This window comes from Coturnix japonica, chromosome 1 (assembly GCF_001577835.2).
Source record: "Coturnix japonica isolate 7356 chromosome 1, Coturnix japonica 2.1, whole genome shotgun sequence".
Classification (NCBI taxonomy): domain Eukaryota; kingdom Metazoa; phylum Chordata; class Aves; order Galliformes; family Phasianidae; genus Coturnix; species Coturnix japonica.
The window spans coordinates 15,276,855-15,301,291 of NC_029516.1; the positions used below are offsets into that span (position 1 = coordinate 15,276,855).

Here is a 24,437-nt window from a genome sequence, read left to right on the forward strand (position 1 = left end):
TCCCCAAGCCTTGGAGCTCACTCCCCGCGTTCCTTCGCCTCCGTCCCCACCGCCAAGGGCCCCGACCCGTGCCCGCAGCAGACACGACGGCGAGCAGAGCCGGAGTGACCCAGCGGAGCAGGACGCCGAACGGGATCGCAGCGACAGCGGATGCGCGCAGGTGGTGCGGCGCTGGGAGAAGGGCCGCTCCGTGCGCTCTTCACCTGTGGGCGTGACCACCATCCCCCTCCTCCTCCTTTCCCTCCTCCTTTTTTACTTGAAGGGCCGGCGCTGCTCTTGCTGCAGAGATTACAAGCGGAGCTGAGGACGTCTCGCTGTTGCTCCTGCCCTGCGCGAGGTGTCCCTCTCGCTGCAAATCCGCGGGACCGGCCGGGAAGGGGAGCAGGCTGTGCTCGCTGCGGGGCGCGGAGCGCCGCTTTGCCTGGCGGACCGGACCGGACCGTCCTTCCCCTCTGTCTCCATCCCTGGCCGCTGGCGGGATCCTCCGCCCTCCCTGTCTTTTCCTCGGGATCGCTCTCTCCCGTTCGCGGTGCTGTCTGACGAAGCGCTGCCCGGGCGGCAGGGAGTGGTGGGCTCCCCGGTGCCCCGGCCCCCGGCGGCCATGCGGCGTTACGCAGTCAGGCGGCGGGCGCCCTAGCTCGGTGCTTGGGCGGGCGGGGGGGCGGAAGAGGTCGCCTCGCCGCTGGCACCGCCTCGGCCCCTCTCCGTGTCTGAGGAGATCCCCTCTCCTTGGGGAGGGGGAGGAAAGACGGGAGAGAGCGAGACAACTTCTGCCCCTTTGATAAAGGAAGGAGGGGGAGGGGGGGCGGGTAGAAGACAAGCTCCTTTGTGGGACATCTTCAAAGCTCGGCATCACGCCAGGCATCCGAGTTAGGACACACTAACGCTGGTGAACCTCACCGTAGCTGCAGGAGGAAGCCTGGTTGCAGCTGCCGCAGCGAAGTCCCGCACGCCTTTAGAGACTCCTGGGCTTTCCGGCTGGAAGATGCGTCCTGCCGCAGGAGTGTGCTGCTGCTGAGGAGCGTGGGGCTGTGGAACATGCTTGCCTTTGGGATTATATATGGAGAAAGGCTGTCGGTCCTGGGGAGAGCTGGCTGGTGAACCTGTCTGACTTTGTCCCCCTCTGGGGAAGTGGCTTCAATGGCTCCATCTCCCAGGAGAAGCAGTAGAAAAGATGCCAATGCCTTGCCAAGCATGTCCTCAACTTTCTGGGCTATCATGATCCTGGCTAGTCTCCTAATCGCTTACTGCAGTAAGTACATGTTTGTCCTGGTGCCTTTCCTGGATCTAAATCCTGAGGTAATGCTTTAGGTGAAGGTTGAGGTCTGGCAGGTCTGGGTACTGTGCTGTAGTTAGCCTCATGCCTCGGCTCCTCTCCTGATAAAGCAGATAGAGTGACACTTTAATACTGCAGTTTCTTCGGAGCGTGAAGTGCCCTTAGGTTGAAGATATGGCATATCTACTCTAAACATGAACACTTAGTGGATCTTAGGAGCTGTTCACTGTTACCATATGTTACCGACTGTTTCTGCTGCATACATGCTCCACTACTTCAGTCCATGTTTCATCAATGGGAGTGATTTTACTTATGTTAATTCCTATAGGAAGCATGTACTTAGTCAAGCAACAGGTGCCTTTACATCTCTTGGATCACAAGTGGTTCTCTGACTGTGAAATTACACTGGAATGAGCCAGGAAACTCCCAGATCACATCCTCAGCACTTTAGTGAGCCCTTGTTATTGGTTTTAGGTTCATCAGTAGAGCGTTGCATATTTTTTTTCAGGCTTGATAGATAGTCCATTAATCACACTCACTTGGAGATAAATCTCTAAGAATCAAGTTTCTGGAATATCAATACTTTTGAAGGCCTTATTTTTCTTGCTCCATTTTTATTTATTTTATTTTTATTTACAAGCAGTTATACAATATAAATATTATTACTGCTATTTCTTTTGGGGAATGCACATTTCACCATCATACCAGGGTAAGAATTTTTCAACTGGAGGAGTAGAAGCAAGCAAACAAAATTCCTATGCAGTAATTAAAAACAAACAAAACAGTAACTTATCAGGAGGGCCCTGCCCAACTTTGCCAGAATGCATCCACACTGTATTTTCCCAAGCTGAGTGTGACCTGTAGTTTGCCCTTAGTGTGTATTCTTTTACTTAGCTGTAATGTGAAAGACTTTGCTCTGGGCTTGTTGTGTTGGGCTATAATAGGTGGATGTTATGATGAATAGGAAATGGATTCTGGTTTTCAGGAGTAGGTCTGCTGTGTTTCTTAACTCTGTTCCATGTTTTCAAAATGTAGCATGTTCTCCTGTTCTTCTATGTGTTTGTTTTTGTTTTTTTTCTGAAAAAAAAAATAATAATATTAATTGGCTAAGAAAACCTTTAATTCACTTTTCTGCACATTACAGGGATGCTGCACTGACAACAGGGAGAAGAAGCTTATTCCAAAAAGAATAGCATATTTTGTAATTTGTATTTTGACTTATAATTTAGCACATTTTGCTTTGCCCTTCTCATTAAAAATCATATAAAACAGGCCACTCTTCTAAGTAATTTCATTTTGCACATTGATCTGTATTCCTCTATTCAGTGCACTATTATGTAGGGTATACTTGACAACACTTAAGATTTACAAGAATTTATATACATACCAAGAGAGAAGTGCATCAGTAAGAGCATGTTTGAGAATGAATAGTTCAAATGTAAAAGATATATTAAGAAATTTAGTGAATGTGTCTTAGAAATCTCTGGAGGATCCTTGACTTTTTATGAAATGATATAAATTCTTCTGTGAGTCTATCTTCCAGAAGCTTACCTTCAGAAAGTGTTAATTGTGAACTCCTTAAAAATATTTTTACCCAACGGTGAGAGACCTGACATTGCTCTGTTTTTAAGGAGTAAAGACTTTCACTTGAGATGCTACATACTCTTTATTATTGGCATTATTTACTGATACATGTAAATGTTAGCTACTAGGTAGGCAATTTCTGCATGTGTTTAAATGACCAGTTTGTAATTACTTCTCTCACTCAGTGTCAGTAGTTTTCCTCAAACATGTAGTGCACTCTTCATGCCATATAATGCTGGAAAACACTATGAAGCCTAAAATATGCAGTGTCAAAACACTCTACCATTTATGCAGTGTTTCACTGATTTGACAACCGCAGTTCCAAATGTTAATGAAGCACCATGTGCACTTCATCTAGCTGTAGTATTTGCAAAATTGAGAAAATGTTTTTTTTTTCCATGTGAGAAGGCTGAAGATGTCTAAAAAATCAAAGGGGAAAAAAAAAAAAAAGCAGCCATTTCAAGGTAAAGTACTGCAAAATTTAAGGATTCTTTTCAAGATTGCCCAGAATTTATTCAATATTTTTTCTTCAATTGACTTATTTTCTTTTTCTTTGAGGAAAAGCATAATTGTAATGAGGAGGATAATGACTAGTTTGCTTTTTAGGAGAAAGTCTTGCAATTTTTATTTATTTATTTATTTTAACGTAAAAGGAAAATAACTTGACCGTGTAAAGAGTTTTGTATTTCTCTACAAACCTCATGGTTAGCTAAATTGCCTTATGGTTACTTATATCTCTTACATAAATCAGGATTCTCTGTGTGTGTGTGTGTGTGTGTTTGGGGGGGGGGGGGGGGGGGGGGGGGGGGGGGGGGGGGGGGGGGAGAAATACATGTGAGTATATTGTTACTAGAGGAACCTCTTATTTGCTTTTCTCTCACTGTATAATTTGCATCAAACTTTGCAGCACAAAGAAAAAAATATTCAGAACTTTTGTTTATAGTGCTGTGGAAAAGGAAAAATGTAAAAACTTCAGAGTCGCTGTGCTTTTCAGTATACTACTCTGGCAAAGCTTATTCCTGAATTAGTCATATGAATATTTCTTTCCTTTCTTCTAATTACTTTGTGTCTTTGTTTCTGAGAAAGTGTTTAGTGTTCCATAGTTGTCCCTGTTTATTGAAAGCAACTGGTAAATGCTGTACTCTGAGTTCCAGCTGACAGCTAGAGATACTATGAAGCCTGTTCTGAGTGTATGCATACAAGCCATTAGATTTAATTTACACTTCAGTTTCCAAAGTACAGTTATGTTCTTTGTCATGGTAAAATGATGAGCAGATAACTTTTTCTTTCTTAAATGTTTAGATTATACATAGGGATAGTGGCTCCATCCTATGGTAGAAGAGAAACCTGCATCAGATCAATTAGGTTAGTTGCTATAGTGATAAATATAATGTAATATTCTCCCTCTAAACATTTGGTAGGCTCTAGGCAGGAGAATGCTGTTGAGTAGATTAAAGTAGTAAATTAGGCTGTTAATATACAAAGTTCACTTGTGTGTCTACCAAGGAATTTGTTCACTCATCAGAAGCATCATTAAATGTAGAAACAATCTAGAAATGCTGTCCTGGTATGAATGCCTTCAACTGTAATTCAGAGTTAGAGGAGGTGTTGCATTTTTTGGATCTCAAATGAGTGCTCTACATAATTAATGAGCAGTAGTAGATCACACAGAATCACCTACAATGAATTTGTTGAGTTACTGTTTTTATGTTATGAAGGTGCCCTGAATTGTTTCTATTTCTCCTTTTGTAACTGGACATTTTTTTTATTTTATTCCCCCCCGCCCCATGTTAAGAAGGTCAGTAAACCAAGTGAATTTTCTGTTATCATAGCTGTGAAGAGTCCAACTGATGTGATTTAGAGTCAGCATGATTTTTCTTTTCCTAGTGCATTTTTTTTTTTCCATTTGCTTTGGCTGTAAATATGGAGGTGCTTTTTATGTGTAAATAATGACTTTTAAACAACAAATGATTCAGTGTTAGTGAAGTTGTGGTTATTATGAGCTTTTGATTTTTCCATATTTTATGCTGTTTTGTAAGTATAAGGAATAGAACATTACACCCCTGTGATGTTTTTCTGTTCTATTAAAGTAATACTTTTAAGAACAAGCAAGCACTTTATTATATATTTATTTATTTTGAAAGGCTGTATCAAAAACAAGTACTTGGAAAGTTCACTTTCATGTTTTAAACACTGTGCCTGGAAGAGAGAAATATGAAACCCTGGTGATGAACTTCTGATTTATTTATTTTCATTTTAACATCAAAATGTAAAATATTTTCTCTAACTCAACAATAATGTATTGTTAGTGCAAGTTCTTTCATGAAAGGTAGGCCCTTAGCACAAATAAAAATTCATCTGAAAGACTTGGCTTTGTGCTATGAAAAAATGCAGATAATTCTCATCTAAAATATTACGTTGATCTCACTTTAATCGGAAGTTCTGCTGTTACATGTTAGACACTGCTCACTTGAGAAATACCTTCTCACTGTTCTATAACAATGTATTCTAGAAAGCAAAGGTTACTATAGTCTTACACTGAGACTGCTATCGGGGATGAACATTAGCAGTGACTGTCAGCTGGACACTTCTCAAACAGGCACTACTGCATCATCATCTACTGACCAGCTGTTGAATAATAAGCCTCACTACTTGTTTATGTTTTATATAAATCAGTCTCCACTGAATGAAGGACTGCAACTCCCACTGCTGATCTTATGTTAAGCGCTTTCTCTGCGCTTAACAGATGGGGGGGGGAAAAAAAGTAATAAATCTGTACAATTGGTCTGTCGTTTTATTATGTTTTCTGCAAGAATTACTGTGCTTGTATTTCTCCAAAACTCTGCACTCAGAGTAAATATGACATATAAAGCATATAAAGCCACAGTTGTAATTCAGACTTCTTTTAGTTTACTTCTACATCACATAATCTTTTATTATATTGCATAAAGCCAAGATATTAAAGTTGCTTTGTTGTGTAATACCCCTGCTGCACCTTTTTAGGAAGGTCATTTAAAAAAAAAAACAACAAAAAACAGCATGTTAAATTTAGTGGCCTCTGCAACACTCTGCTGTTTGTCAGTACAGGTAATGAATTAACAGGGGGATTATCTGTTCCATTCTCTTGTGATTTGTCCAGATGATCTTTATTTAGAATTCATGGTTGACAACATAGGAAATGGTTTCTTATTGCCTTTAATGTTGAATTCAACCCTTTAAGGATGAGTAATCACTGTTTACAAATTCTCAAATGCATCCTCAAATTATGAAAGCGACTGCTTCCATGCAAGTGTAGCACAAGTGATAGACTGAAAAACAGATAAGGATGGAGACACTAGAAAGAATTGATATTTTCAGTTAAATGTGTGGCACGGGGTCCTCTCTGACCTTCAGCAGGATTGCACGAGAGAGACCAAGATCTCATAGAACATAGTATGAAAGAAGTACTGAGAGTGTGCAGTAGAGCCCCTTTGCTCTGGCTTCTAGTGCTGTACCACCAGTATTCACACGTGATGTTGAGGGCCAGCATTATAAACTAAGAAATGTTACTTTCAGAGTAGTCTTCGGAATTTACTTTAGATTTCTTGCTTGCTTACTGTGCTTCCTAACCACAAAGCCATTATTTGAAACAAGTCTTGCATCTGACATGCTAAATACATCCTTGTTATAGGTGCCTTAAATGATGTTATTAACAAAAAGTGCTTTTAGATTCTGAACTATGGGCAATAGCGTAAAAAGCATGGACATATCCAGATAGTGTTAATTAACTGTAACCTTTCTGATTTTATCATTTGTTGTGAAACTCAGAACAGGATGTTTTCATGCTTAGGCTCATATTTGACCAGATGTGTTTTTCTACTGTTGAAGCGGGAATTTCTTTAGTTATTTTGGGGCTGTTTCAAGGGTACCTCTTTTGCTCAGACAAATGGCAAAACTACATATTGTTGCATTTTTGGGAAATCATCTCTTTGGGGATGATAGAAATGATAGATACTTCTATGTTGAATTTTTGGGAAGTCAGTGATATACTTTCATGTTAGCCCTGTAAGTAGGAAGATCTTCTGTACTGACAATTGGGGAATGTATGAACTATAAGAAATGTATTTTCCAATATTTTTGCTGTAGACATTTATTTCAAAGATTTTTGTGCATATTTTTAAATGCTTAGTCTGGCTAAAGCATAGGAATTGCAGACATAATTGTGTGTAATTTTGCATTTACTGATCTCCCAAAGTCTTTGTGACCTGTCCTATTTCAGGCTTTGGATAGACTTTTATTGCTGCTGTTATTGTTTTTTTCTTTTTTTTATCTTTCTTCAAACATTTATTTGCCCTTGGGTTGCAACCTTGTCTAAGTCTGGGGTTTGGAACATATTAGGATATTTCCTGAGTCAGAGTTAGCTTGTTACTTGTCAGCCTGTAGCCCAGGACATCAATAAAGAAATGTCCAGCCTGAATCTCCCCTAGTGCAATTTTAGACCATTCGCTCATTGCTCTCCAACAATGGCAGCTCCCCAAGAAGAGAGTGTGGTAATAGGGTAAATTTTACAATGCTTTCAGGATAACATACCTGGCAAAATAAAGCTTCCTTATGTCTTTGTGACTGGAACGGGCAATTTGAGATGTGACCCCCTTCATCTCTTCAGTGTTTTGATGGTTCAGAGTGGGAGCTGTTTTTGTCTTTAGTCTGTTTGTTTTATATGGAGGTTAATTCCTGAGTGCTGTTAATGGATGTGTTCTGTTTGTATTTTAGGTAGCAAAGACTGAGCAAAAGCCCAGAGCAGAATGCCAAAGAGAATGGTGACAATTTAAGTCGCAAGTTCTGTTGGTTGAACTGATCCCTGATTTTCTTCCATTGTGAAGCAGAATTGTAGTGACCAGTTGTACTCAGTCTCAGGAGTGAACCTCCTGGTTCTATTAGCTAATGAAGCTGTATCATTAAGGAGAGAAAGGTCTTCAGTTCTTATAGAAAGAAGAAATGACTAGATTTGGGGAAAACAAATAAACAAACAAAAAAGGGTTTCTGAATTTTACCTATCAAAATGTAAAAGGTATTTGTATTCCTGTTAATCAATGCAATTTATGATGGCTTTTACCTTTGGTCATAGGCCTTTTTTTGGTTCTGATTGTCCCAAGACTCTGATATCGACAAATGGATTTTAAGAGATAATACTCTGACAAAATGACATACTGTTAATGCCAAATGCCTGCATCACTTTTAATACTCTTAGATGTCTGTAGCTCTCTTTGTAGAATATTTAATTTTTACATTGAACTCTACCACTGCAGCATGGTAGAACAGCTTAGCCAAATGGTAGAAGTGAGTCTAAGCTAAGCTTCTGCACTTTTCTTTAAATGGTTTGTTTTCTGACAGAAATTTATAAGTTCTGTGAGACCAGCAACTTCTGACACTTACCTTTCTTCAGACTAAACTAAATGTGAGCGTATCTGATACTGTGAAAAGTTATGTGTCACTGGTGGCATTCTCTGGTGTTACTGAAAGAGTACACCATTTTTTCTTTTCTGGATAGAGATTTGAATAATGAAAAATACAAAATTATTTTCTGAATGGAGCTAATACAGTATTCTGATTTAATATTGAAAATGATTTTAGTGAAAAAAATTAGAGAGCTGTTCCAGAGCTTTTTCAGTACACTCTGTCAGAAGTACTTCATTGAACATTCAACTTGACTCTTCTCAAGATGAGTAAGTGTATAAGTGTTTATGAATGCATGTGCACTAAAACAAACAAACAAACAAACCCTTCAATTCTTAAAATAAAAGCAAGAAATTGTTCTCCTTGACTGTTACTTAAAGGTGGTAGTTTCACTGAAATAGTTTCCTATAAAGCATTAGAACTAGAATGTACTTATATATCTTAGCAGTCCTTTTAAGATACCAAGAATAATTTTGGTGGATATTTTCCTGTAAGGTTTTTAGCTCCAACTAGAAAAAATAAATATTTGTGTTTGGGTTAAAAAACATGACAAGCACATTTTGAGCTTTGTGAATAAGATTGATCTTTCCTTAATGAAGATTTCTGCAGTACAGTCATTTGCATTTATCATAATCTCCTTTTAAAGTCAATGGAAATTGAGATAATTTACTGTTCAAGACATGAAACCTGCTTTAGATACCTTTCAGTAGCACAGTCTGCCTCAAACTGCATTATGTTTAGTTTTGTGGACCATAATGCACCTTTAACAACTTGCATTTACTTAAACATATATGTTATTAGAGGAACCCTACCCTTTGTGACAGCGTCTTCAGAGTATTGCTTGCGTTATTTTCAAGGTCCACACTTAATGTTTAAATGCTTAATTTTAAGCAATCAGCTCAGTACTTCTGTAGGGAAGAAAAAGTGTGGAGAAATAGGCTTGTGGCAAAGATTCATTAACAGCGTAGGTCAAGATACTGAACTATCAAATCAAAAAAAAAAAAAAGTGTAAATTGAGAGATGTAGTTGGCATACGCTACTGGTATCTTCTAAAGACATCTTTGCAAACAGCTTGTATCCTGAACATTTTTTTGCAATGTGTTTTGTCTTACTGTAAATGCTCTGGTTACATTGCTGCTATTTTCACATTCTAGACACTCTAAAAATGCTCCAAAGCTGGAGACTAGGTGCATTGATCAGGGTACCAGAGTTGATCAGCTTCACTGTTGTGCTTTCCTCATTTTCAGGCATGTTCTGTAGAAAACATTTGTAGACGTTTCTGCCCTACACAAAATTTTACAGTGTGGTTAACTCATTTAAATCACCTGCTAGTGAATTAGCTAATAAAGAGTTTAAAGATTAACAGTGTGTATATAAATATAGGAAGCTGCATGGAAGAAGATGAGTAGGAATAAAATCCTTTAACTATTGGTTAGTCGTGTAGTAGTCAGGTAGTTGGACTAGCTGGCCTTTGAGGGACCCTTCCAGAAGAGCTTATTTATTCTAGTCTATGTTCTATTCTATATTCTATTCACCTTGAACACCAGGGCAGATATGAGTTGCACACAACATTGAAGTGCCTCCCCTTCAACTCCTCCTGCTCTGTCTTACTCCTTTACTGGGAAAATACAATCTGTTTTTGAAGAAAATTGTACATTATGTTTGTTAGAGTATTGCCTGTGCTAAAATAGTTTATCCAGTTCTATGTTCTTCAACGTAAATGTCACTTTTACAGTCCTTTTCATCTTAAGAGCTTTGTTTTATTTCTGTACTTCATTCTTTTATCTGTATGTAACCATTCAAGGAATACATTCCTACTTTTTACATGTTTCCATGGTATGTATCTTCACTTTGGCTTGTTCATGGACATGTTTTGTCTAACAGCTGAGCAAAACTAGGTTTGCTTTCTGTACAGCTAGAGGTACCTACCTTAATCTTATCTATAGATGTCATTATTTTTAATATAATCTTACTTAGAATACCTTACTGAAGAGATGTTTTAACATTTAATGATGTTATGCTTTACCTTTGCTATGTTTTCTAGTTTCTAAAGTGCTGCTGCAAACTCTCAGGGTGAAAACAAGTTGCACGAACTGGCACTTGTAATTATAATAAAAGGATTTAAGGTATTTCAAATACAGTTCCAAGGAATTAGTTTGAAAACAATTTATAATACTTAGTTGGTGGCATATCAAAAGCAGTTTCTGTGAAACAGCTTAATCCTTATCTGTTTCCATTTTGACATTTGACAGGAATATAGGTAACACAGTATATTCTTTGGCACAAATATTAAACTGTCTTTATGATACTGATATCATATTGAGCATGTGTTACACTAAGAATCATTGCTTAATGTTTTCTCAGATAATTTATCTCTATATAGAGGAAAGGGTTGTGTTTCAGAATCTGCAATTTTGCAGTGTGAAAATAGTCTTTCCCTCTTGAGTTCTTAGTACAAGATGCCAAAAACTGAAGTGGCTACTTTCCTCGTTGTTTGTGTTAAGCCCTTGAAATTTCTATAGTGTTGTTTTGTTTTTTTTTTTTGTTTTTTTTCTTTTTTTTTCTATCACAGACTAAATCTGTAAAATCAAACAAGTATTTCATGCATTATCTTAATAAAGTTAATTCTCAGTACATTTCACAGCCTTTCTTTTTGCTGCTTGTCACAATTGATGTCCATTTCCTTCCTGAGTGCTTCTTTTAAAATTATTGCTCCATGTTGGTGCAGTGTCTCAGTAATAATTTCTCTACATTTTCAGTTTTCTTTATTTTTCTTAACTAAGGTCAGGTGAATGGGCCCTACTATTCGTCTTGCTGCTTTCTGAAGTGCTTTGTCTATTACTAAGTCTGACAAGTACAGCTTTGTGAATCACGTTGCCTTGCTAGTGACTTCTCAAACAAATTAATTTGATTTATGTGTAGAGGCTTTTCTTCCCAACTGCTAGTCCTGCAGAGGTTTGAGAATCGCACTTGATTGTTTTCTTCCACATGTATCATATTCTCTGAGCCCAATTATGAATTCTGATCATTTTGCATGTATGTACTCAGAACTTAGTGAAACTGCAGTATGAATGACGCACATCCAACAGTAGGTTTTTATTATTATCAAGTCTATTTTTCTTTTATTTTAAATTAAGTTAAAAGAATTTTAAAACAACAGAAATGAGCTACTGTGGAAAAACATGCTTCCACTTTCAGTGCAGGGGATTTGAGAAAACATTTTTAGTTTCCATTTTCTCATCGATGGGAAGAGAGGTAGAACATTTCTCAGGCAGTAAAAGTAATATTGCATTTTATGGAGGTACAGTAGACCTGCATGCTTGAGGCAATATTCAGTCATGTCATTCTTCCATGACCAAAATGCTGGAGAACCGTGTTACATGGTGGTTGTGTTGTCATGATTGGAACATCTAAATTTTAAATACATTTTAGAATTACTCAAGTGATGTATGTTTTGTGTGACAAAAGACAACCTATGTTTTGTTTGAATGTTATACATTTTTCCAGCTGTGAAATAGCTCTCCTTAAGATAGGTAGCAGGAATACAAAATGTAAACCATGGTCTTTGTTTGAGAGACCTGGACAAGGTAGCTTTTGGCAGGTCACATAAAACTTGGAATGAAAATTTCAGACCTCATCTGTAAAGTTTAATAGCAGTGTTTCTAAAATTTGTTTTGTTTTGTTTTTTTGTTTTTTAATCATATTTTATATTCTTATTTTGCTTTCTGTTTCGCTCAAGTCATTTTGGAGACTGTATATTTGTACAAATGCATATATTTATTCCTAGGATGTAGCATTGTTTTTGAACTTAATTTTCCAAAATGTGATTTTACTTCCCAGGTCTCTAAATTCACCAGTTTATTTTCTTGAAGAGGAGAGATAATTGCAATATGTTTTGTTTTTTTTTAAAAGGGAAGGAAACATCGAAGCCTCAGAAGAAAAAAAAAAAAAAGTTTTTAAACAGAGAAGAGAGCAAATAAAATTGTTAATCTTGGCTACTGACAGGTTGAAAACAACTGGAACTTAGATATTAATTTGCCAAGTTTGATAATGTTTCTTTAAAAGCGAAGAGAGAGCTTTTCATATCAAGAACATCTGTGACAGACACCCACTGGAGGAAAACGTGTACTTAAGAAATGAAAGCATGGGACTTCATGCTTACACTTGTTTGTGTGTTCATTGCTTTTTTTCCTCTAGCTTTCATCTCAGGATCTGTTGTTGTATAAACACATGGATGCAGATACAATTAAGCCACATCAAGTTTTGTTTAACTTGAAATGAAGTTATCATATTGGTTTACTTATATCTTGTCTGGAATCTTTTAGAGTTGTAATTTTCTTAGGAAAATTTTGGTCAGTAAATAAATGTAATTTTTTCTTTGACTCTTTCCTGCAACATATGAGAACACTTTTAATCACTTCTTCCCAGTTACTTACATCTATAGCTGCAAGTCATATAAAGAAAGCTAAAAATTGAGTTCACAGATTGCTTTGAGGTACTGGTTTGTGTGTCCAACCTTGTCTCTCTAGTGCATTTTTCAGAGACACCTGGGTTTGAAATATTACTTCTTGTGAGCAACCTATACTTATTGAAAGGCAGAACTTCCAATTCCATGCTTGCATAAAACGGGAACTTTTTTTAGTTGAAGAATAAAAGCTATTGAAAATAATGAAAATCTTAGTTCTAAACAGTACTGTAGCTGAGGCTGGAAGAACAGATTTTTTTTTTTTCCTTTTTATATATTTGGCTAATGAATCCAGTTGCTACACACATGCATACTGACACTGCTGGGATCTCAACCAGGAGGTTTATCCACTTTTAGTGGATAACCAGGAGATTCCAACTTTCATCTCTCTAGAAAACCATTGTGGCAAAGAAAGAGCATTTACTTTCTTTCAATTTGGAAGTAGGTATTATTGGAACTATAATTGGGCAGAAAGAAAAAGGCGTTGCTTGATCTATTTAAAAATTGCATAGTCTATCAGTTGATACTATTTTGGGAAAATAACCATAATGCTTCTTTTTGAAAACAAGCATTTTGAACTGGTATAAATACACAAGATGAGGAATGATTTATTGCGTGTAAACAATTGAAAAGACTCCTTTTAAATCAATTGCAGATAATGAAAGAGAATTAACGGTGAAAAGTGTGTTTGTTTGTTTTTCCCTTGAACTTTGATTTAAAATGACTAATGAAACAATGCATTGGAGATTTGCATGAGTGTCTGAACCAACAAAGCTAACAGAGGAAGAATAGCCTCCACAAGTGAAATCCATGCAAGCAGAACATCAATATACAAAAATATATTTCAAAATTTACCTAATTAAATATACTTTTTTTTTTTTTTTAGCTCAATTACTAAAGGTGGGATTGAAATATCACTCTTAAAATATGCTTTCGTTTTCTGTTCAGTATGATAAAATATGAAAACATTTTCATGTAGTATCTACAAATAAAGGATATATTTCTTTTTCCCAGGATGTTGTTTTACACAGTGATTCTGACTGCATTTAGAACAGACATGCACACAGCAGAAGCCTCATTTTACAGGAGACTTTTTTTTCCCCCTCTATTGCTCAACTAGTTTCTATACAAAAAGAGGGACATTTATACAGGCTGAATCTCAATTTTCCATGAACAATGTTGATTTTATAGTAACAACAGGCTTCTAAATGTAAATGCATTTCCTATATATGTTTTTGATGACACTGGAAAAAAAGAGGTTGTGATATGTAGGTTTTTGTTTGTTTGTTTTGCAGGACAGACATAATGAAGCTGTTATTTTGCGTTTGATGACAGACGTATCAACTAAATTAATTATTCTTAAGAGGAGTGAATAAATCCTAGGAAATTTTTGTGAGTGGTGTATTTGGCTGCTATGATGAATCAGGCAAAACAAAGTAGTTTCTTTTGACATGTCAAGTCTACACTGAATTTGTGAAGCTCAGAAACAAGTGTCAAGGAGTTTTATGGGCCCCATTACCTTTCAGGTTCACAAAACACTGCCAACAAACATATCCATCTCATAGGAGTCTCTTTTTTTTTTCTTTGCAAGAGAAGAACTTTAGAGTAAATTAATCTTAATGAATTATATTTGTAATTTATTCCATTAATCTTGTGGGAATTAGTATCAGAATGATGCTAATACTATTTAACATCTTTTTCTTCATTGCCAAGAATGGCAAACATAACATCTGTCTTGGAATGGCGATGCCATGAGAAATATAGATCAATGTAAGCCTTTGAAAGTTTGAACTGGGCTTACTTTATGTGAATTTGCATTGCTTGATATCTGTTTTCTGTTACTGAACACAATCTCTTGAGTTTTGTCCAATTTTGGAGATTCATTTTCCTATAAAATCATCATTTCCCCTTTATTGGGTGCATATGTTGCAAACAGGAAATTCTGAATGACTGCTTCACCATGCCCAGTCCAACCTGAAAAGCAGGAAAATTCCAGCAAATCTTGAATGAAACCCAGGAGAATAAGTGTTGTTTAGTAGCACAAATACATTTTAAATAGAAGTGATTGTCGAGAAAGTTTGTTTTCAAGAACACTTCCGTTAAGCTTCCAGCATTAGTTTAGCCTTCCTGGAATTTAGTTTTTACCAGCTTCTCTTAAGACAAGTGCATTTGCACTCTACAACTTCCACCTGAAGGAAGGTTGTGATGAGGAGGGGCTTGGCCTCTTCTGCCAGGCAACAAACAGAACCCAAGGAAATGGCCAAAAGTTGTCTGTGATTTGACAGAGCTTTTCTTTGCAATTAGTGTGGAGATGAGTTAACTGTTGTGGGCATGGCGTGCTGCTAAGAAGTATATAGGATGAGTGTGATCATTGAGTCTGAAGATGGTAGGCAGAAAACAAATAAAAAAACCCACAAAAACCAACCAAACAATAAACAGCCTTTACTATCCTGAGTGTGGTCAGAGAAAAATGACTGAAGTCATCTCAAACTATTATTGTTTACCGTCTGCAGCTGTTTTTGGAATGGAAAAAAGAGTATTTGGAGGTCAGCTGTACCAGAGCTGCCAGAGCTTTTAGAATAAATAGGATTGTTCCTTTGTTTCCCTTTAATGAGAAGGTCATCCAGGCGAGCCACAGGAGCAGTCTCAGCCTGGTGGCCTGGTCTGAAACCCAGCTGACAGGTGGTGTTAGGCAGAAGAGTTGTTTTTGTTTGTTTTTTTGTTTACTTTTTAATTTTTACTGCCACGTTGAACACCTTGCTTAGAAGAAGTTATTCAGCACTGGTATATTTGAGTGTCGTGTGGTTTAGCACTTTTAGTACCTGGCATCAACAGTTGTAATCAAAAGATAAATAAACATGATGTCCTTTTTTTTTTTTTTTTTTTTTTTGTACATGCATGTTCACATTCAAGATCAAGTCTTGTTATTGCATGTATGATAAAAATTACTTTGTTAGAAAATAGTGACAAATTCTCTATAGAAAAATCATTTATTTGACCCCTTTTTAGAAGAATGTTGCATTTATTAAAACTGTAGAAAAGCCATTGATCTTCTCTTGTTTGACATGTGAGTGGAACAAAGTAGAGTTTAATCTTTGCTGAGTCCCAGTACAGCCTTTGTACTTCAAGTATGTGTATAACTCTTCACTTAAAAAATTAAGGCAAAAACATAAAAATTCAGGTTTTCTTGTTTGCTTGTTTGTTGCAATAAAACAGGGAAAAGGAAAGCAAGGGATAAAGTGATTGCTTTTCTCTTAATACTTCAAAGCTCCCTTTCCCAATATTTTTTTGATATGTTAGGTAGCTACTGTAGTGTGTCAGTGACTGGAAAATTTTCTTAGGATTGTGTACCCTTATTTGCTGATATTTTAACAGTTTTTATTTTTTGTTCTTTTCCTCATAATTATTTGAAAATTTTCTGAGTATTCATGCATTTTATTTCAGTGCTTTGCTAGTAATTTTCTAACAACTTAGTGGCATCAGCAATTATTCCCAGAGTTGAAAACATTTTTCACAACAAATGATATGATTGTTCTAAACAGCTACTTCTTCTCATGTTTTCCAGATAGTAAAGTCAGAAGTGCACATTTCTTACTAAATGAAAAGCATTAATCATTTTCTTTTACACATAAAACCAAATAGCTGTTACAGTAGTCTCTCTATGTAGAAGTTGTTTGTTTTGGTGAAGTGTTTTAGAGCAAATGATTTAACCTCAATGTCATTTGATACAAGTCTGGGATAATTTGTGTTTCAGTCAAGGGTCTAAATGTTGTTGAAGAATGCCTTATATCTAATGCCTCAAAAAGCAATTATGTTTGGGTTGCACGTATCTAGAGAAATATATTTGGGTTGCATTTAAAAATGCTGCAAATATGAGTATAGGCTGAAGTGTAACCCCAGTGAATGATATTGAATAATATTGAAGATTTAAATAACGGAAAATGGATGAACTGCAGTTAGAAAAAGTACAACATCATGTGCTAATTAACTGTCCACATGAATTTTTGAAGTAAAATAAAAGCTCCTTGACTGTTGTCCAGAACAAGAGGTTGTTAGACCTTGTAGAATTCCTTGTGGAATTGTTGTCTGCATCTCCTGAAATCTCTTCCATGTTTAACTCCTTTGAACTCATTACTAAGGGCTCTTAAGTTCAAATTTTAAATTACAGCTCTAATCTCTCTTTCTCATTAATATTAAATGTCTGGTAGTAATGTACTTGTTCTGAGAAGTTACCATAGTGAATACTGGGAGAAATCCCTCTTTATTTAACCCTTCTTATGTTGATAAAATATGTCCAAGTACACAAAGTTGTCTGGTATCTTCATATCTTACAGGCTACATCTGTGTTTAGTTCAGTTATTTATTCTGAAGCATAAAAACATATGCTCTTGGTTCTATCAAAAATTCATTTCTCCCAGAAATTGCAGCAGTAGCTGTAAATGGGTATTTAGGAAAGCGTAAAGATAGTACTTGTCCCAAAAGCCCTTCAATCCTTTTGCTCTTTTCTGCTCAGAGTCCAGGGTTAATTGAGATTTCTAGGCAGTCTGTAAAGCATGGATTATTTCTGTTAAATTCATTTAGCAATGGCACTGAGATATGAAGTTACTGTTTCGCCTCCTTTATCTCATTGGGTCATCAGACACCACTAACTACTGTTGTTTAGAATTTCACTATTATGCCATCAGTAGTATTCAGGTGTAAGAATCAGCAAAGAGTAAGAATTCAGAAAACGTGTTTATTTAAAGTGATCTAAATTATTTTCAATGTGATGGATAAGGCTTTAATTCACTTTTTGCTCTCTTAATTCACAACTACCACTAAATGCTCTTTCTCATGTACATAGCTGAAATCAGGAACAGGGAATGAGAACAGCAGCAGTATATTTGAGAGTACAAGTATGCACGTTACAATATTTAAACATTCTTTTGCTGAATTCAGCTTAGTATGTTGTGTGTTCCTTAAAATATTCATTATTTATGCATCCCTTGTGAAGAAATTTCTATCTTAGACTTGCTTAGTTTACGTATATGTGTGTGTGTATTCCTTAGTTCCAAAACTCCTTCAGGGGCAAAAGAATTTTTTGGATTATAAAAAAATATTCATTTCAATAAGAATTTGTTAAGAGTATTCAGTTTTTTGAATTATAGTTCTAAGGAGAATAAATATAAGATAGGTTTTAGCTATAGCAATAACTAGGTCCAGTTGAAAGTTGTCAGGAATTGAATGGTGAACTTCTGTAGGACTCTTTGAAATTGGGATTATGCAAAACTGCTTGAAATTACTTTTCATCTCAAAGATGTTGAAGTGAATCCCTAAATCCCTGCCTTCCCTCTGGTATTACATACATTGAATAATGAATACTCCATATTTCACTTGTCGGCTTGATCAAAGAAGTGGATTTAATACATCTCACTGGCATATCTTTCCTTGCTAAAATGAGGATTGAGATTGACTTTAGGATTTTGATTCTTTAATCAATATGACTTTAATAAACTACAGGTTATTGCCTTTTAACAGACAAGATTTTTTTATTTATTTTTTTTTTTTTTTACTGCCATAATATCTTTTAAACTATTTTAAAACTATTTCAGTATCTTTTATTAAAATACTTACAAAGGATTTTTGTAATCGGCCTGAAACTCTAGTTTAAAAGAATACTTTAGATTGGTATTAAATTTTTCTGAATACACAGAAGATTTGAGTCAACATAGAAGAGACAATCCTAAACTCGCATCAGCTAAAAGTTGGCATTTACCTAATTCTTATGCACAGGCTTTTTACACTGACCTCATCATCACTGAGCTTAAGAGAAACATCCTTGGTGAAAAATCACAACAGAAACGTTCTTTTTGATTGGCTTAACAATGCTATTACTATTATCTTTATAGTGTACTACCTAAGGAATAATTAAAACAGATGGTGTGTTAAAACCAACTGAAAGAATGAAGACATTTTTACTTATAAGTTGATCAAAATTAGGTAAAACAACATATGTTCATGTTCATTATGATTCCTTTAACTACATATTAAGTACTTTCCTTAATATTCTTCATGGTGATCTGAGAGCTCTTCCTCTTGGAAAGTGAAAAAAGCAATCTCTTCTTGAATTCTTCCTTTCTGACTCTCTGGCCACTCAAACTTGTGTGTTGCACTGTTACATAATTTAAATAAGCAGGTCACTGAATGTAGTGTCCTTGAATTATGTGAGTTTAAAATGCAGGTCACTGTGGGCCACGTTCAAGTTTTACAAATTGGGGCAGGTGTATCCAAAAAGGATTTGGAGGTTTGCTAAAGAAGTAGCTTGTACAAATGAGCAAATTACATTTTATGTAGCAGATGTTGAGAGGGTAATTATAAATACTCTAGTTCCTGTTATATTAGCTCTAACTTGCCACTATTTCTCCTTAGAAATGCCATACAGGGCTAATAATACTGAATAACATACATTTTATCTGTACTCTTTGTGCTTCCTGTGAACCAGAGCTACGTTGCATTGCTCCCCAAATCATTAGGCAGTATTATAATTACCCTTGTCATAATAGTAACTCTTATTTACCTCCTAAAGTTGATTCCATGAATGAACTGCAGCTCATGGAAATACACAATCCCATTTTTTGAACTGATAGAAAATATAATGAGCGGAAATATCCAACTGAGATTTATGAACATAAAGCATTATGAACTAATTCTTTGTCTTTGTGTCTGCTTCTTAACCAGGTGCTGCTAAAAGAGATAGGAAAGATTCCTAAAATGAAGTTGACTGCATCTTCATTTTGAGAACTATTCTGAATATTCACAATATACAGCTTGTGCTGGATGCCATCTCCAGACAACTGGGAGAAAAGGAGGTTATCAGGAGTAGTCAACATAGGTTCACCAAGGGAAGGTCATGCTCGACCAACCTTGTGGCCTTCTATGATGTTGTCACATCCTGGGTGGAGCGGTAGATGTAGTCTACCTTGATTTCAGTAAGGCATTTGATACTGTCTCCCATGACATCCTCATAACAAAGCTGAGGAAGTATGGGATAGATGAGTGGACGGTGAAGTGGGTTGAGAATTGGCTGACTGGCAGAGTGCAGAGGGTTGTTGTTGGCGGTGCGGTGTCTGGCTGGAGGCCTGTAACTAGCAGCGTCCCCCAGGGGTCTGCGCTGGGTCCAGTCTTGTTCAACATCGTCATCAACGACCTTGATGAGGGAATAGTGACCACCCTCAGCAAGTTTGCTGATGACACGAAGTTGGAAGGATTGGCTGACACACCTGAAGGCTGTGCTGCCATTCAGCAAGACCTGGACAGGCTGGAGAGCTGGGCAGTAAGAAACTGGATGAGGTTCAACAAAAGCAAGTGTAGAGTCTTGCACCTGGGTAGAAATAATTGCATGCACCAGTACAGGCTGGGGGAAGACCTGCTGGAGAGGAGCTCTGCTGAGAGGGACCTGGGTGTCCTGGTGGACGACAGATTGACCATGAGCCAGCAGTGTGCCCTTGTAGCCAAAAAAGACAATGGCATACTGGGGTGTATTAAAAAAAGCGTGTCCAGCAGGTTGAAGGAGATGATCCTCCCCCTCTACTCTGCCCTGGTGAGGCCTCATCTGGAATATTGTGTCCAGTTCTGGGCTCCCCAGTACAAAAAAGGCAGGGATCTCTTGGAAAGAGTCCAGCGGAGGGCCACTAAGATGGTGAATGGCCTGGAGCATCTCCCCTATGAGGAGAGACTTAAGGAACTGGGTCTGAAGAACTGGGCCTTGAAAAGAGAAGGCTGAGAGGGGACTTGATCCAGGTTTATAAATACCTGAGGTGTGGGAGCCATAGTGGCGAGGCCAGTCTCTTTTCAGTGGTACGTGGAGACAGGACAAGGGGAACTGGATATAAGCTGGAACACAGGAAGTGATCTCTAGAGGTCCCTTCCAACCCCTACGATTCTGTGATTCAATATGCTTCTGTCTTTCTAGTGTAAATTACTCCTTAGTCACAACTACCCTTTCAGTTAACCAGCAGAATTAGCAGTGAATATCTCTTGTTTTGACTGGTTGAGCCTTCTTCAGGTATTTTCACTAGGAAACGTTTAGATGGACTTTAGAAGTGGAAGGAAAAAATTAGGATTTACTTGTCTATTATTTTCTTCATCTCAGAATTTCTTCTTGTTATAAAGAAGTCCACAGCAGTAGTACAAGTTGTCATTCAGTCTTGTAATGTTGATGTTATAAAGTATGGACACTAAAACAGAAATGACCCTTGATCCCTTATTTGTGCTTATATGAAGAAACTGTGATAAAAAGGTGAATCAATATATGTCACAGGCTTTGTAATTTTCCATGAATATGCCAACCAGAGCATTTAGTATGTATTTAATGCATATATCAATGTGGTTCTATCAGCAGTGTTTGCACATCTGTGACATACTGCCAATCAGTTAAGTGTTGTTGGCAGTTGGCAAGGAACTTAATATTATTGAATTTAATGCTTATTTAAATAGAATTAAGATTATTAGCTAAAGCTAGGCTTCATGCTCTCAATTCAGTCTGATTCCGGATAGAATCCTGCCGTCTTTTTTTTTTTTTTTTTTTTTTAAACTATTCTGAAAACTTTGGTTTTATGACTTCCGTACCTTCACTGGTTTACAGTAATACAACACAAATCTCTGCTAAAAAAAGAAAAAAAAAAAAGAAAAATGCTTCTCTTAATAGTAATCTTGCCACCTATTCAATTATTCAATTAGTACTGAAAGTATTGAAAGTTTTCAAGTTCTTATAATAAAAACTTGGCTTCCAGTGAAGTGATTTTGAAAGTAGTTACAGCTATGACCTTAACAGAATGCTTATCAATTATACCTATATATACTGTATTGTTCTTTTCTCATGGGACTGGAATGGGAGCATATTCTAATAACAATGAAGAATGACTTCTCTGTAGAAGGAGCTACATTTAGGTTACACTGCTCAGTTTGCATTGTAATGCAATGTTTTGTGGTTATTACTATGACAGCTCTGATGATGCTTCCCAAAAGAGGGTTTGGAATGCTCTAGGCTGTTTTGTTTCTTAAGTAGCTGTATGAGGACCTCAGAAAATTAAGAACTCACCAATAGCTTCTGGCAATAGCTTGGAAAAAAACACCCTTTATTGTTATAATGCTGTGATTTAGCTAAAATAACTCAATTGTGTCTTGTGGTAAGAATAGGGAAAACTGAATCCTCTCACTTTCTATTTTGTTTCTCAGTCTACTTCCTCTTTAATCACAGGATCTTCAGAGAATCACAGGATGCTTGATGTTGGAAGGCACCTCTGATCCAACACCCATGTTCAAACAGGACCAAATAGGGTAAATTACCCAGAACCATTTCCAGATGGTTTTTAAGTGTTTCCAGTAATGGAGACTTCGCAGCCTCTCTGTGTTACCTATGCAAGTGCTCACCCACGCAGTAAAGGAGTATTTCTGGTTGTTAAAATTGAAGTTCCTGTGATCAGTTTGTTCCCTTTATCTCTCATGTCCCTGGGTATTAATGAGAAGATCCTGACTCCATCTTCTTTGCGCCCTCCCTTCAGGTATTTATAGACATTCATAAAATGATCCTTGAGCCTCCTTTTCTCCAGACTGAACAGTCTCATCTCTCTCAGCTTCTCCTCACAGGAGAGATGCTCCAGTCCCTTCATCATTCTTGTGACTTTTCATTAGACTATGTACAGTATATCCATGTCTCTCCCAAAACTGAACACAGTGCTCCAAGTATGGGCTCACCAATCCTGAGCGGAGGAGAAGGCTCACTCAGCCTGCTTGCCTTACTTTGTAACTTAGTAGGTTTCTTTGCAGCAAGAGCACTTTGCTGGTTCATTTTCATCTTGATGTCCACCAGGACTCACCAGGTCTTTTTTACAAGTTTCTTTCCCACTTACTGGTGCCAGGTTCCTCCTCAGATGTAGGACTCTGCATTTTCCTTTATTGAATAACTAGTACATAAAGTTCCTGTCAGCCCATTTCACTAGCCTGTGGAAGTCACAATAAAACTCTGGTGTGTTTGTCAGTGCTGTCTCTTGAGTGTCATTTCTCAACATACTTAAGACCATCTGATCATGAATGAAGATGTTACACAGGGCTGGGACCAGTATTACTCCCCACTGTACACCAGTAGTTTTTGGCTTCCAACAAGATTTTGTGACATACTCTGAGCGAGTCTCACCAACTGCTTATCTATTTCATACCTCAGCAGTTCTCTCTGAGTATCTTCAGGAAGGCAGTGTCAAAGGCCTTACTTGTAGTCCAAGTAGGCATTGCCCACTGTTATCCCCTCATCAATCAAGCCAGTAATTCCATTGCAGAAATTTATCAAGGTGCTAAGCATGACTCCTTTGTGAATCCCATGCTGACTGCACCTGATGGCCTTCCTGCTCTCCATATGCACAGAAATGGTTCAGAGGATTAGTAAGTAGCTCCATCACCTTCCTGGGATCTGAGGTAAGGCTGAATGACCTGCTGTTTCTCAAGTGCTGCTTCTTTCTCTATTTGTATGTAGAATTGACAGTTGCTTTCCTCCAGACTTCAGGCACCTCTCCCAATAGCCATTATCATTCAAAGACACTTGAGAGTTTACGGTCACATCTGCCAGCTCCCTCAGGTCAACACTAATGGATGCATCCCATCAGGGCCCATGAACTTATGAATGTCCTGCTTATTTGTTTTCTAACCTCATCATTTTCAATTAAGGACAAGTCTTCCTTTTACCTTTTTTTAATTTAATTTTAATTTTAATTTTTTTAATTTTCTTTTTAAAATAACTAGTACATATTTGTTTAGAACAGTGATCTTTTTACAATTTGTTAGAAAGACCTGGAGCATAGATTTCTGTAACTTAGAATGGAGTTGAATAAGACTTGGAGGATACAGAATAAACTATAAAAGAAAATTAGACATTGGCAAATTATGACTGCTTAGAGAATGCTGTGAAATAATATAAAAAATAAATATTCTGATACTTTAAAGAGACTTTTGTATTTAGCCTACACATAGATTCATAAGATTTATAAAAACTATGGAAAATCTTCGAGGATGTCTCTATTAAATTTGATATTGATAGCTTTTTTGGATACTGCTGAAGATGCTGTGCATTTCAGTGTCCTTTGAATGAAACAATTCTTAGGGAGAATTTTACTCAAATACATTCCTTTGTAGCTAGTGTCCCAAAGCATAAGTCTCTTCATATATTTTTTTAAATTTTTTCCTTTCTATATTTCTAGCCACATCACAGAATCATTGTCAGTGAGTTTTCAAGCAAGTGTGGTGAAGAAATGCAGTTTTAAAAGAGCTACACAGAATTTAAAAAGATGCACAAAAGTTAAGATTACAGTAAAACAAGATATTTGCATTTTTGTGCCTGAATTCAATCACCAGGTATTGTAGAGGTGCCCTATGCGTGTTAATAGTGAAACTAATTAAAGCCTTCAAAAATTATGCTAGAACAGTATTCAAATTCTTGCATAATTCCATATAACCTTCCTAAAATTCTATGTGAGTGATTGCATATTAAATTAAATAATTAAATATTAAATTAAAGTCCTTATCAGAATAGTTTGACATTATTGTATTAGTCAGCAAGAAATCTTATGCATTTCAGTTTTCAGTTGTTAGTAAAAAGCAGGGAGTTTTGATGCTGAAATCTGCTGTTTCCATGCTCAGGGAAAACAC

The 24,437-nt window shown here is 36.9% G+C and overlaps 1 protein-coding gene across 7 annotated transcripts in view; it reads left to right on the forward strand.

Annotated features, from left to right (window-relative positions):
* Positions 1-802: 802 nt before the first annotated feature.
* Positions 803-24,437, forward strand: part of TAFA5 (TAFA chemokine like family member 5) — a 426,646-nt gene continuing 403,011 nt past the window's right edge. For 2 of the 7 annotated variants that reach the window (XR_004306155.1, XR_004306157.1), the window contains exon 1: positions 807-1,252. Coding sequence is in view for 3 of the 7 variants with exons in the window: in XM_032442551.1 (XP_032298442.1) it covers positions 1,141-1,252 (112 nt within the window). In the remaining 4 variants the exon portion in view is untranslated. Of the gene's footprint in view, positions 1,253-24,437 lie in introns of all 7 variants that reach the window. The other 5 variants (XR_001552698.2, XM_032442559.1, XM_032442551.1 and 2 more) reach the window with 4 other exon arrangements.